The 13,865-nt window shown below is 34.2% G+C and overlaps 1 protein-coding gene across 1 annotated transcript in view; it reads left to right on the plus strand.

Annotated features, from left to right (window-relative positions):
* The window catches only part of ABCA15 (ATP binding cassette subfamily A member 15), a 178,540-nt gene that overhangs the window by 134,429 nt on the left and 30,246 nt on the right, over positions 1-13,865 (plus strand). Inside the window, exons 23-24 of the mRNA XM_028841598.2 lie at positions 6,500-6,673; positions 12,258-12,436. Of these exons, the coding sequence (XP_028697431.2) occupies positions 6,500-6,673; positions 12,258-12,436 (353 nt within the window). The remainder of the gene's footprint in view (positions 1-6,499; positions 6,674-12,257; positions 12,437-13,865) is intronic.

Here is a 13,865-nt window from a genome sequence, read left to right on the forward strand (position 1 = left end):
ACCTCCCCTGTCCCTAAATCTAAGTCAGTACCTGCAAATTGGGCAAACCTGCATCAGCACTAGGTAAGAACCCATAGTCCCTGCAAGGTGGATTCGATCTCCAGTCTGCATCAACACCAGCCAACCAACTATCCTGGGCTCTGGATAGTTCTCAGTGGCAGGCAGTCCTCAATGTCCACCACCTTCAGTCATGCCCCAGAGCTACATCAGCCTTAGCAGCCATGATATTCCAGCCAGGCACTGTGTTGACCATGGTGGTCCGGGCTTAGAGTGCCTTCTAGTTTTTCAGTGGCTTCAGCAATCTCAGGCTTAGGGACTACCCTAGGTGGCCTGCCCAGAATCTCTGTACAGAATTACTGTTGAAGCGTGTTCCTAGATGAAGCCAGTCAGGGAAGACTAGAATAAGTGCTTCTTCAAATGTGCAGACCTGCAACAACAAGGGTCATGAATAATCCAGCAAGCATGACATCACCAAATAGACAAAATAAAATGCCAATGACTGACCCTAAAGAAGGTGATATATGAACTGCCTGACAAAGAATTCACAATAATGGTTTTAAGGAAGCTCAGCAAACCCCCCCAAAAATACAAAATACAGAGAAACTGTCCAAAGAAATGAGAAAAACAATAACCAGAGCTAGGAATTTAATAGAGATATGGAAATAATTTTAAAAAAGAAATCCTGGACTTTAATAGCATCAACAGTATAATTGGTCAAGCAAAAGAAAGTCTGTGAACTTAAAGATAGGTTTTTGAGAATATATAGTCAGAGGAGGAAAAAACAGAAAAGGGAATGAAGAGAACTTATGGAATTTATGGAAAGTGTTAAAGGGCAAATATTTAAGTCATGTGTTTAAAAAAAAGTGAAAAGAAAGACAAAGGAGTAGAAAGTGTATTTAAAGAAATAAGAGCAGAACACTTTTCAAACCTGGAGAAAAATATAAATATCCAAGTATAGGAAGGTCAAAGGTGTCTAACCAAATTGAATCCAAGTGAGGCTACGAGAGATCAATTTAAAAGACTGAAGAAAGAAAATAAAAAGAAGCAAGACCTTATGAGCAAGTACTAGCAGAAACCACAAACTATAGAATCAAACCTGCATATATTTCAGATTTATAATTTTTTAGAATAGAATGTAAAACATGTATGTTTAAAATATCTAAACAGAGTCTCAGAAATATGAGAAAATAATATAATACACACATATACACAAGTATTGGGATCCTTTTAGATTTGAAAAGATCTAAATAGAATCTTGAGAAATGAGAAAGAATTATAATTTAAATTAAGAATCAATAGATATTGTAGACAGTTGGCATGAGAATTAGTGATAAATGGAAAAACATTTCATGCTCATGGGTTGGAAGGATCAGTATCATAAAAATGGCCATACTGCCCAAAAAAATCTACAGATTCAACACTATTTCTATGAAACCACCAATGACATTCTTCTCAGAATTAGAAAAACTATTCTAAAACTCATATGGAACCAAAAAATAGCCTGATTAGCCAAAGCAATCCTAAACAAAAAGAACAAAGATGGGGAGGCATCACACTACCTGACTTCAAACTCTATTATAAAGCTATAGCAATCAAAACAGCATGGTATTGGTACAAAAACAGTCATATAGACCAATGGAACAGAATAACAAAAATAAAGCCACACACTTAAAATCATCTGATCTTTGGCAAGACCAACAAAAACAAGCAATGGGGAAACTCTTCCTTATTTAATAAATGATGCTGGGATAACTAGCTAGCCATATGCAGAAAATTGAAACTAGACCCCTACATTTCACCAGGTACAAATATTAAATAGATCAAAGGTTTAAATGTAAGACCTCAAACTATGAAAATCCTAGAAGACAAACTAGGAAAATCTCTTCTTGACATTGGCCTTGGCAAAGAATTTTCAGTTAAGTCCCCAAAAGCAATTGCAACAAAAACAAAAATTGACAAGTGGGATCTAATTAAACTAAAGAGCTTATGCACAGTAAAAGAAAATATCAACAGACAACCTACAAAGTGGGAGAAGATATTCACAAACTGTGCATCTGACAAAGGCCTAATATCCAGAATCTATAAGGAACTTAAGCAAATTAAGAAGAAAATAATAATAATAGCCCCATTTAAAAAGGGCAAAGAACATGAACAGAAACTTCTTCAAAAGAAGACATTAGAAGCAGCTAACAAACATATTTTAAAAAACACTCAGCATCACTAATCATCAGAGAAATGCAAATCAAGACCACAATGTGACACCATCTCAAACTAGTCATAATGACTATTATCAAATGATCAAAAAGCAGCAGCTAGTGATTTCATAGAAAAAAGGGAATACTGTTAGTGGGAATATAAATTAATGCAGTCATTACAGAAAGCAATGTGGAGATTTATCAAAGAACTTAAAATAGAACTACTATTCAATTCAGCAAGTCCATTACTAGGTATATACCCAAAGGAAAAGAAATGATTCTACCAAAAAGACACATGCACTCGTATGTTCGTTGCAGTACTATTCACAATAGCAAAGACATGGAATCAACTAGGTGCCCATCAGTGGTAGACCGGATATAAAGAAAATGTACATATACACCATGGAATACTACACAGCCATAAAAAAAAGAATAAAATCATGTCCTTTGCAGCAACATGGATACAGTTGGAGGCCATAACTCTAAGCAAATTAACACAGGAAGAGAAAATCAAATACTACATGTTCTCATTTATAAGTGGGAGCTCAACATTGAGCATAAATGGACATAAACATGAGAAAATCGATACTGTAGACTACCAGAGTGGGGAGGGAGTGAAGGGGGCATGGGTTGAAAAACTGCCTATGCTGTACTGTGCTCACTGCCTGGGTGACGAGATCCATACCCTAAACCTCAGCATCACACAATATTCCCAGGTAATAGACCTGTACAGGTACCCCCTGTATCTAAAATAAAAGCTAAAATTGTTAAAAATTCTTCAGAAATAATTGCAACAACTGATAACAAAAGAAATATACTTAATGTATCCCATAAGATTTTAAAAATGGAAAATATGAAAGCATGTTAAAAGTCATGGAAGACAGACATTCCAATGTACAGGCAAAAAGAGTTCAGAAAGAAGTAATAGAAGACAAGGGGTTCATGTTTGGCTGAGAATTTCCAGAATTATTCAAAGACAAATCTTCAGTTTCAGAAGCTCACTGAATTGTTTTAAATTCTCACCTAGACACATCATTGTGAAATTTCAGAACACCAAGGCTGAAGAGATCTTTGAGGCAACCGGAGATAAAACTTAAATAGGCAGGTTAAAATATCCTGTGTAACCACTGAAAGAATATTTTTAAAGTATAACTTCTGAAACACATAAATACTAGCAATACAGAAGAAAAGAAAACTAAGTCACATCCAAAAGATGGGCGAAGGGAGAAAAATTGAAATAGAAAAGAATACATGGCAAAGCAATATGATGATAGTAATTAACCCAAATATATCATTAGCAAAATTAAATAGCAACAAAATATGCTCATTAAATAAACAAGATTGCATTCTGGATTCTCCCTGACCCCAAATTCTAGCTTCATGCATTTTACAGGAGGCATAGTTAAAAAAATAAAGACACAGAAAGTGCAAGAATGGCAAAGGATATAACAGGAAAAATACAAAAATAAAACAGTAGTGACTGAAAATAACCATTTTCATATCTAATTTTTGCCACGTGTATTTTTTTTAACCAATCTTACAAGAGGTTTATCAATCTTGTTAGTCTTTTCAAAAAATAAGCTTTCAACTTTGTTGATTTTTTATTGCATTTTTAAAAATAAAATCTATTAAGAGAAAAAATATTTTTAACATTAAAAATTACTAGAGACAAAGAGGTTTACAACATGATAGCAGATTCAATTCAGCATGAAGTTATAAGAATTCCAAATTTTCACTTATATACCAATATAATGTAGACATATATATAGTCAAAATAACCAGTTGGAATAATAGGCAGACACACAACATTACAGAAGGAGATTTGAACATACCTCTCTTGTAACTGATGGATAAAGCAGTGGGGAAAATCAATGAATGTTATATATTGAACAGTACAGTTAATAAACTTGCGTTAATGGACATACACAGAATATAGATTCCCAAATCATGTTTTCAAACACATAAGTCTCAGAAACTGACCCAGATGATACATCATGAAAATTAATATGTAATGATGTATTTACTGACCATTAGGCAATTAAATTAAAAATGAGTAACAAAATGATAACTAGAAACAGAACACAAAATCGAGAATTTTAAAACACATTTTAATAGTTAATGGGCCAAAGAGAGAATCATAACAGAAATTAGAAAATATTTAGAACTGAAGAGAAATTTAAATACTCTGAAGCAAATGAGTTATTGGAGGAAATTTTATACCTTTAACTGCTAACATTAAAAAGCCTGAAACTTAACTAACATACTATCTAATTTAAATAGTTAGAAAAATAAGAGCCTAACAAATTCAAAGAAAGTGTAAAGAATGAACAAATAACAGTAAAATTTAACCAAACAGAAAATGGGGCCGGGCGTGGTCGCTCACGCCTATAATCCCAGCAATTTGGGAGGCCGAGGCGGGTAGATCACCTGATGTCAAGAGTTCAAGACCAGCCTGGCCAACTTGGCAAAACAATACAAAATTAGCCAGGCGTGGTGGCGGGTGCCTGTAATCCCAGCTACTCGGGAGGCTGAGACAGGAAGAATTACTTAAATATATATATTTATATAGCTGTTATATAAATATATATTTGTATGTATATTTGTATAGCTGTTATAACATTGAAATCTAAGAAGATATGACAACTTTAGGCCAACAAATGTGAAAAATTTAAACAAATTGTTACATTTCTAAAAAATACACTTCACTAAATATGATTTAGAAGAATTAGAAAATTTAATTTGTACTTAAGTATTCAAGTAATTAAATTAATAGTTACAATTATTTCTACAAAGAAAGCACAAGGCCTAGATGGCTTTACTACTGAGTTCTATATATCCTTCCAGTTAGCACATAAAAACATAAGATGCTGCTTCTTAACTCCTCCTATGAGATGAGCAAAAGCCCCATGCCATAACCTGGCAAAATCATCACAAACTATTCTCATCCATGAATATAGATTCAAAAAATTCTGAACAAAATATTAGCAAATTGAATCTAGGAAGTTTACTTTTATATTAAAATATCTATCAACAAAATTCCCATTTTAAGGGATTAATGAGGAAACATAAAAATCTTAATAAATACAAATAGATCGTTGCTACATAGTAAAAAAAAAAATTTAGTAAACCAGGATTAAGAGGAAGAAAAGTTGCTGAGCTTTATAATGGACATATGCATGTACAGAGACCTATAGCAAATATAGTATGCAGTACTGGCTCTTCAAAAGCATTTCCTTTAAAAATGGGGAACTAGATGAGGATGACAGCTATTGCCACTTCTGTTAAACATTATACATCAGTCTTAATTCCATTCTGTAATATAGAAAAGTTATTAAAGTGTGTATAGACTGAAAATAAACTACCATTAGTCAAAAATGCTATAAAATCTGAGGAAGTGTTACCGAAGTATAAGAACAGATGTGCCGAGGCAAGCCAAAGAAGCACGTATTAAATATGGTCCTCCCTAGAATTCTTTAGAGAGGATTTATAGGGTATTTCCATAATGATGTAAAGTTCTATTGGACAGTGCTAGTCTATAGGGTTAGCCCTTGATATTTTTTGCATCTGTACAAAAAGCCAATATCCAGAATTATTCATTCTGTGTCAATTATTTTTCTCTATATCAAGTTAAGATCTACTTAGGACTCATATCAAGTTAAGATCGACTTGCCATAATTTTAGCGTTTGAGGGTTCACGTCTTGGCCATCTCTCCCTGCTCAAAGTGTTTTATGAGAACTTTTTGTTTAGACCTGTCTTTTGTCCTCTTCCCAAATGTATGAATGCATTATCAAAATTCTACACTGGAAATTCCTAAATTAAACATGTTCATATCCCCAGGAACTTAGTCTCTAATTACTTATATGCACTTCGTTCTTTGGAAAGACATTAATTAACTTATCAGCTTGTTTCTTTGAAATTTTCTTGAATGCTCAAATGTTTCAGAATTTGCCCTATCCATTCTCTACGGTTGAATTCTAGCCTCTATCTCCTGGCTGTACTTTACTCCCTTAATCAATTCATGTTAGAAGTGTTGAAAAATAGCCACTAGTGACTTCCTGACCCTATCAAGTGCCAGGAAGACTTATATGGATACCCACTTCACCAAAAATACTTCAGAATTCTATAATCGTCAGCACAAACTTTGTCACTGATGGCAGTGGCCACTCCAGACAGCCACTGGAATGTTCTTCAAAGATAATCGTCTGGTTTTCAATTTTCTGAGCTTGATTTGATCATCACTGGAGGATTTGTTGTCCTGGGGATAGTTGATTTCCTGTAATATAACCTAATCTTATCTTTTCAGAAAAGCTAACCAACATCTCAAACACCACCAGAACCGTCGTACGTAATTCATTGCTGCTCTTTCCCAATTACAACCTTGCAAAGTGCGTTAGTCAGTATACAACTATCTACGACGTGAAGATATTGTGCACCACCTTAAAGAAGCATCCTGTCCACCTAAATTGTAGCAAAGCAAGTAAGTACCTCAGGGTCCCTAAGTCTAGCAAATTAGCTTCAGGTTCATGCTGTAAAACATGTGGGGAATCTGCCCTTCCTTCATCGGAGAGCGTCAGGACACATGTTTGGTACATAAGTCCTTTTACAACGCTGGAAAAAACCTCCTTAAATATAATAAAGCCTCAGTCTGGGTGCGGTGGTTCACGCCTGTAATCCCAGCACTTTGGGAGGTCAAGGTGGGCGGATCACCTGAGGTCAGGAGTTCGAGAGCAGCCTGGCCAACATAGAGAAACCCCGTCTCTACTAAAAATACAAATATTAGCCGGGCATGATGGTGCACACCTGTAATCTCAGCTACTCAGGAGGCTGAGGCAGGAGAATCTCTTGAACCCAGGAGGCAGAGGTTGCAATGAGCCAAGATCGTGCCACTGCACTCCATCCTGGGCAACAGCCAGACTCCATCTCAAAAAACCAAACCAAAACAAATAAATATAATAAAGCCTCAAAAGCAAATCCAGGGTAAGTTTAAAGTGGTCTTCAGATATACAATAAGAAGTACTAATAATCAACCATGTACTAACTTTACCCGCGTTATTGTAAGTCTTCACAACAATCTCAAGTTACCTGTTTTTATACTCATTTGAGGAAAATGACTGTGTGTCGTACAGCTCTTATGGTCCAGACTGGGATTCAAAGTTTTTTTCTTCCACTGCATAATGCATTCCCATAAGGAAGGATTTGTTCTGTCTTCACCGTTTTTATTTAATACTGTTTAGTGGTTATTAGTTTAAAAGTGTTGCAACTATGTTGCTCATTTTATTCCTATGTATCTTTTGATGCTATTATAAATGATATGACTTTTTGTCATTTTTGTTTGTTGCTGATATAGAGAAATACAGTTGAAAAAGTTCATTTTCTGTATATTATTGAACTTGTAAAATTATTTTAATAATTTAGGTGTATATTTTTTATTTTAATGGATGTATTCAAAGCAGCTGCTAATAACGTATTTATTTTCCAATCCATGTACACTTATTTTTTGTTCTTGACCCCCTGCTTTGTCAAAGACACGTAGTTCAAATTTAATCAAATTGGTCATCATAGACCTTCAGTTTCGTTTCAATTTAAAAGATAACATTATAATATTTTACTATCAAGAATCATGTTTTCTATAGAAACCTTTTATCAGAATCGAGAAGTTTCTTTCTATTCTGTGTTTAGTTTATTTAATTATGAATACATGTTCAATCTTAACAGGTGTTTTTTACTGCTTCTGTTGAACTTTTCTTCTTTGTTCTCTTGAATGACATATTTATTCCATTGAACTACATGGTGAATTATACAAGCTGAATTTGCAATGGTACATGATAACAAATCAAGTAATAAATTAGGTAAAGCAAGCATTATTGTGATATATTAAATGTTATATATTGTGGATTAAGTTCACTAATATTAATTAAGGATTCTTGTGTCTATGTCTATTAAAAAGATTAACCTAAAATTATTGGGAATTTTTAGTGAAATACTTACCAACCTTTGGTATAAAAATTAAACAGGATGGGCATGGTGGCTCATGCCTGTAATTCCAGCACTTTGGGAAACCAAGGCAGGTGGATCACCTGAGGTCAGGAGTTTGAGTCCAGCCTGGCCAACATGGTGAAATCCTGTCTCTACTAAAAATACAAAAATTAGCTGGGCGTCGTGTTGCACGCCTGTAATCCCAGCTACTTGGGAAGCTGAGGCACAACTATCGCTTGAATGTGGAAGGCGGAGGTTGCAGTGAGCCGAGATCATCCCACTGCACTCCAGCCTGGGCAACAGAGTGAGACTCCATCTCAAAAAAATAAATAAATAAACTTTATAAAATAAAAAATAAAGTAAGAAGTGCTTCCTATTTTTTATTTGCTCAAAGATTTTGTGTATCTACCAACGTATCTTCTTAAATGTTTGGTGTTATTTCCTCTTAAATAGGGTGTAATTCATATGTGAAGTTAATTATGCATGGAGATTGTCCTTTGGGGAGGTTTTTAATTGTTCACATTTCTAAGTGAGAATTATTTGGGTATCTTATTAATAATCTGGGTGAGGAGTTGTTAGTTGAGTTTTACAGGACCATTTCACTCCATCTAAATTTTCCAGTTTATTGGAATACATTTATTCACAATACCTTATGGTCTTTTTAACATCTGTAGGATTAATAATGATGTCTCCATTTTCATTTCTGTCTAATTTTTGCCACTTGTGTTTTTTTAAACAGTCTTAAAAGAAGTTTATCAACTTGTTAGTCTTCAAAAAATAAGTTTTCAATTTTCTTGATTTTTTATTGCATTTTTAAAAATTTATTTTCTACATTATTTTCTTCTTCTACATTCTAAATTTGGGGGATTAATTCTCTAACATCACAAGATGAGCCCTTAGATTGTTTATTGTCACTCTGCATTCTTTTTGTGACTAGAATGTATCTTAGTGTGCTTGGAGGGATTGGCATTTTTTCTACTTAGATGCTCTAAGCTTCTAACATCTGTGATTTGATGTCTCATTACTTTTGGAAGATTGTCATTCTTGGGAAGACAAAATTTCTGGGAAAAGTCAGGACAATTTGGAAGATAGAATTGTCCCTTGGAGACTTGAGATGTAGAAAGAAGGAAACATACAGCATAAGTTAAGGGTCCCGAAGAACCAAAAGGCTATCAGGAAATCAGAAAACTGTATCCACACTACCACCACCACCCCATCACACCCTCGCCAGTAAAAAGACATTTACATGTAAAGAAACTATATTTCACTCTACCAACAGAAATAGCTGTCATAAACCAAGCAACCGTGTCATCTTCTCAAACCATTATCACCATTTCATAGAATTACTGTTTTTGATGGTCCATGAGAATTCACAGTTCACACCAGAAAGAGGTAGGATACATTTATACAAAGTATGAAAGGAGGACAAAAAGGAATAAAAACAGTGCACATGACAAAATAACCTTTAAAAAACACAAAGGCATCATACTTACGAATACACCTATGGTGGGGGCAGAAAATGTGTCAAAATGTTAGCAATGTTGATACTATGCAGAGGGAACAGTGTTTATTTTATTACTATTATTTCGATTTCACTTTATGTTTGAGAATTTTAGAAATAAGGAGAAAATGGGCTTCAGACAACTATATGAGAGTACGATACTGTTTTTATAAAGCTCAAATTTAGAAATTAAAATATTGGTAGTGCATACATGTAAAGATCAACTTGTATGTAATTAACACAGGAAATCAGAACACAATTCATCATAGCAGTTACCTGTGGAGAATAGAAAAGTGAAGGATCACATAAGTATTCTGTTTACAATATTTGTAAACTTTTCATTTAGAGGCTTGGCTTATAGATGCCATTATGATATTATTCTTAAAATTTATAAATAAGGCCAGGTGCCGTGGCTCATGCCTGTAATCCTAGCACTTTAGGAGGCCGAGGTGGGCAGATTACTTTAGGTCAGGTGTTCGAGACCACCCTGGCCAATGTGGTGAAACTCTGTCTCTACTAAAAATACAAAAATTAGCCGGGTGTGGTGGCATGCACCCAGCTATTCAAGAGGCTGAGACAGGAGAATTGCTTGAACCTGGAAGGCAGAGGTTGCAGTGAGCCAAGATCGTGCTACTGCACTCCAGCCTGGGTGATAGAGTGAGACTCGGTCTCAAAAAAAAAAAAAAAAAATATATATATATATATATGCATAAATATTATACCATATAGTCTTTGATATGAGTCAAGTATTTTTAAAACATAATTCTAAAGTATGAGAAATGTAAAAGATGAAATAATAGTAGATATAATGGTCTACCCAGAAATCTGAAATAATCCCCTAATGAACTATTAGATTCTATAATAATTAATGTGGTTGCTGAACTCAGAATAAATACAAACATAAAATTCAATTGCATTTCTATACATCAATGACAAAGACTTATAAAATGTGATTCCAAAAAAGGGAGAGTTCAGTGGCCAAAACTAGAACAGTTTGAGCAACAAAATAAGGTAGTACTGGATTATAACCCAAAATATAACAAATAATATCTGTAAGTCTATTTTGATTTATTAAAGTAATTCTGATATTTAGTTTGACATCTATTTAAATGATGTTCAAATATATCTATTCGAATTCAAATATATAATTTATAGTATATAAAGGGAGAAGAAAGGAAAAACTTTATAGCAGAGAAAACTGAAAAACACCACCTCAATCAAGTGACTAAGAGCAACGTCAGCAGTAAATAATTCGCTTTGAGTGTATGGAGCTCTCCTTTTAAATATGATAAAGATTGAATTTTACCTTTGCGGTATTCCTTCCAAAAACCCATAACCTCATTCTAATCATGAAAAAAACCTCATATAGATCCCAATTGAGGGTCTCCCAGATCGTATTCTACAAAATACCTGACCCCCAGTACTCCTCAAAAATGTCAATGCCATTAAAAATAAGAAAAATCCAAGAAACTATCACAGCCAAGAGGAACCTAAAAGACATGGCTATTAAATGTAATGTGGTATCTGGATTGGAGCATGGAACAGAAAAAGGACATTATATTTTAAAAACTAGGAAATCTGAATAAATTAGGTACATTAGTTATAATAATGTATTAATGTTCATTAATTGTAACATGTATCTTACTAGTATATGTTATTAGAGATACTGGGTACCAGATATATGGAGCTCTCTACTCTCTTTACAATTTTTCTGTAAATCTAAAACTATTCTAAAATATCCTTTTTTAAAACAAGGAGAGGAGAGTTTATAATTTTCTTATAACAGGATTTTTTTTTTTTTTTTTTTTTTTTGAGATGGAGTCTTGCTCTGTCATCCAGTCTGGAGTGCAATGGCCCTATCTCAGCTCACTGCAACCTCTGCCTCCCGGGTTCAAGTGATTCTCCTGCCTCAGCCTCCCAAGTAGCTAGGATTACAGGTGCCAGCCACCACACCTGGCTAATTTTTGTATTTTTAGTAGGGACGAGGTTTCACCATGTTGTCCAGGCTGGTCTCAAAGCCCTGACCTCAGGTGATCCGCATGCCTTGGCCTCCCAAATTGTTGGTATTACAGGCGTGAGCCACTGTGCCAGGCTATCATTTTCTTATAACATGAATTCTGTGCCTTTTATTCATGAACTTTCCAAGAAAGTTTTACAAGTGTCAGCTAATGGTCAGTTTTACATTGTTTAAAAGCGAGTGTGTCTTCTTTTCCAAGAGTATTTGTACTTTAAAGCTTTCTTCTAATTAGCAACTTGAGATTTCACATTTCTGAAAGGATTTGGGATATATTGTTCATAGTAAGCAATGATTATTAGACATATAAATAAATATATTAATATACATATGCTTACTTAATTACCATGCATTATGTTAATGAAGGTGATCTTCAAAATTTATTGTTCAAATGGCATTTTTGTAGCAGGATAAGTACTTCTCACACTAAATACCTTGTCTCAATTTAGTCTAATATTTGATTTTATACTATATTTTTTCTTTGTTGTTTTCCGAGTTCTTGTTCATTCATAGTATCAATGTTGTGCACTAAGATGAGCTGTCTTGCATTTTCTTTTTTGCCAATTTCAGATACTGAGAAGAATATTTATTCTTTGAAAGAGCCTATGATTGGAAAGTATTTGATTGACATGAGTACTGCAGGCTTTATTTTCCTTGTGTTGATTTTCTTTTGGGAGACTACTTCATGGAGACTAAGAACATTCCTCAATCAATACATTTACTTTGGTATCTACAAGCGATACAGGAAAGTAAGTACTCAAGTGTGGAATAATTTAAAAACAACTCTAAGAGAATTGAAAATTAGGTCTGAGAGGTATGTATCTATATACTGTTACCTTAGCCAGCCTGGTGGCATGCTTCTGTGGTCCCAGCTACTCAGGAAGCTTGGAAGTTATTTGATGAAAGAAAAATCTGTGTCTACAAGATTGTATTTTCTTTTTTTTTTTTAATTAATTTATTATTATTATACTTTAAGTTCTAGGGTACATGTGCATACACACACTGGGGCCTATCATGGGGAGGGGGGAGGGGGGAGGGATTGCATTGGGAGTTATACCTGATGTAAATGACGAGTTGATGGGTGCTGACGAGATTGTATTTTCTTAACCTATATTGAGATAGAATTACCTCCACTAAATTGCATTCTTTTTGTTGGTCATTTCGAAGGTCCAGATTTTGTCTTTATGAATTTTCTCTAATGCTGACTATTTTCTATTTCACTGATAATCTAATTCTTTTTCATGGCTGAAAAGTACTCCATTGTGCATAAGTATCATATTTTGTTTATCCATTCATTCATTGATGGGTAGTTAGGTTACTTTAGAATCTTGGGTATTGTGAATAGCATGCCTGCTATGGGTCTGTCACGTACAGCTTTTATTATGTTGAGGTACGTTCCTTCTATACTCATTTTGTAGGGTTTTTATCATGAATGGATGTTGAATTTTATCAAATGTTTTTTCAGCATCAATTGAAATGATTATATAGTTTTTGTCCTTCATTATGTTGATATGATGTACCACATTGATTGGTTTCTGTATCTTAAACCATCCTTGCATCCCTGGGAGAAATCCTACTTGGACATGATAAAATTATCTTTGTAATGTATTGTTGAATTCAGTTTGCTAGTATTTTGTTGAGAATTCTTGCATCAGTATTCATCAGGGATATTGGTCTGTTGTCTTCTTTCTTTTTTTATGTATCTTTTTCTGATTTTTATTACTGCCTTAATTTCATTGTTTACACAAAGTCGTTCAGGAGCAGATTATTTAATTTTCATTTAATTGTAAGGTTTTGAGCAATCTTCTTCATATTGATATCTATTTTTATTGCACTATGGTCCAAAAGTGTGGTTGGTATGATTTTGTGGGGGTTTTTTTATAATATGTTAAAGACTGTTTTATGGCTGGTTGTGTGGTCAATTTTAGAGTATGTGCTATGCACAGATAAGAAGAATGTGTGTTCTGTTTTTGAGTAGAGAGTTCTGTGGGTGTCATTTAGATTCATATGGTCAATGTCGAGTTCAGGTCCTGAATATCTTTGTTAATATTTTGCCTCCATGATTTGTCTAATACTGTTAGTGAGGTGTTGAAGTCTCCAACTATTATTGTGTGGTTATTTAAGCCTCTTTGTGGTCTCCAAGAATTTGCTTTATGAATCTGGGTGTTCCTGTGTTGG

This window comes from Macaca mulatta, chromosome 20 (assembly GCF_049350105.2).
Source record: "Macaca mulatta isolate MMU2019108-1 chromosome 20, T2T-MMU8v2.0, whole genome shotgun sequence".
Classification (NCBI taxonomy): Eukaryota; Metazoa; Chordata; class Mammalia; order Primates; family Cercopithecidae; genus Macaca; species Macaca mulatta.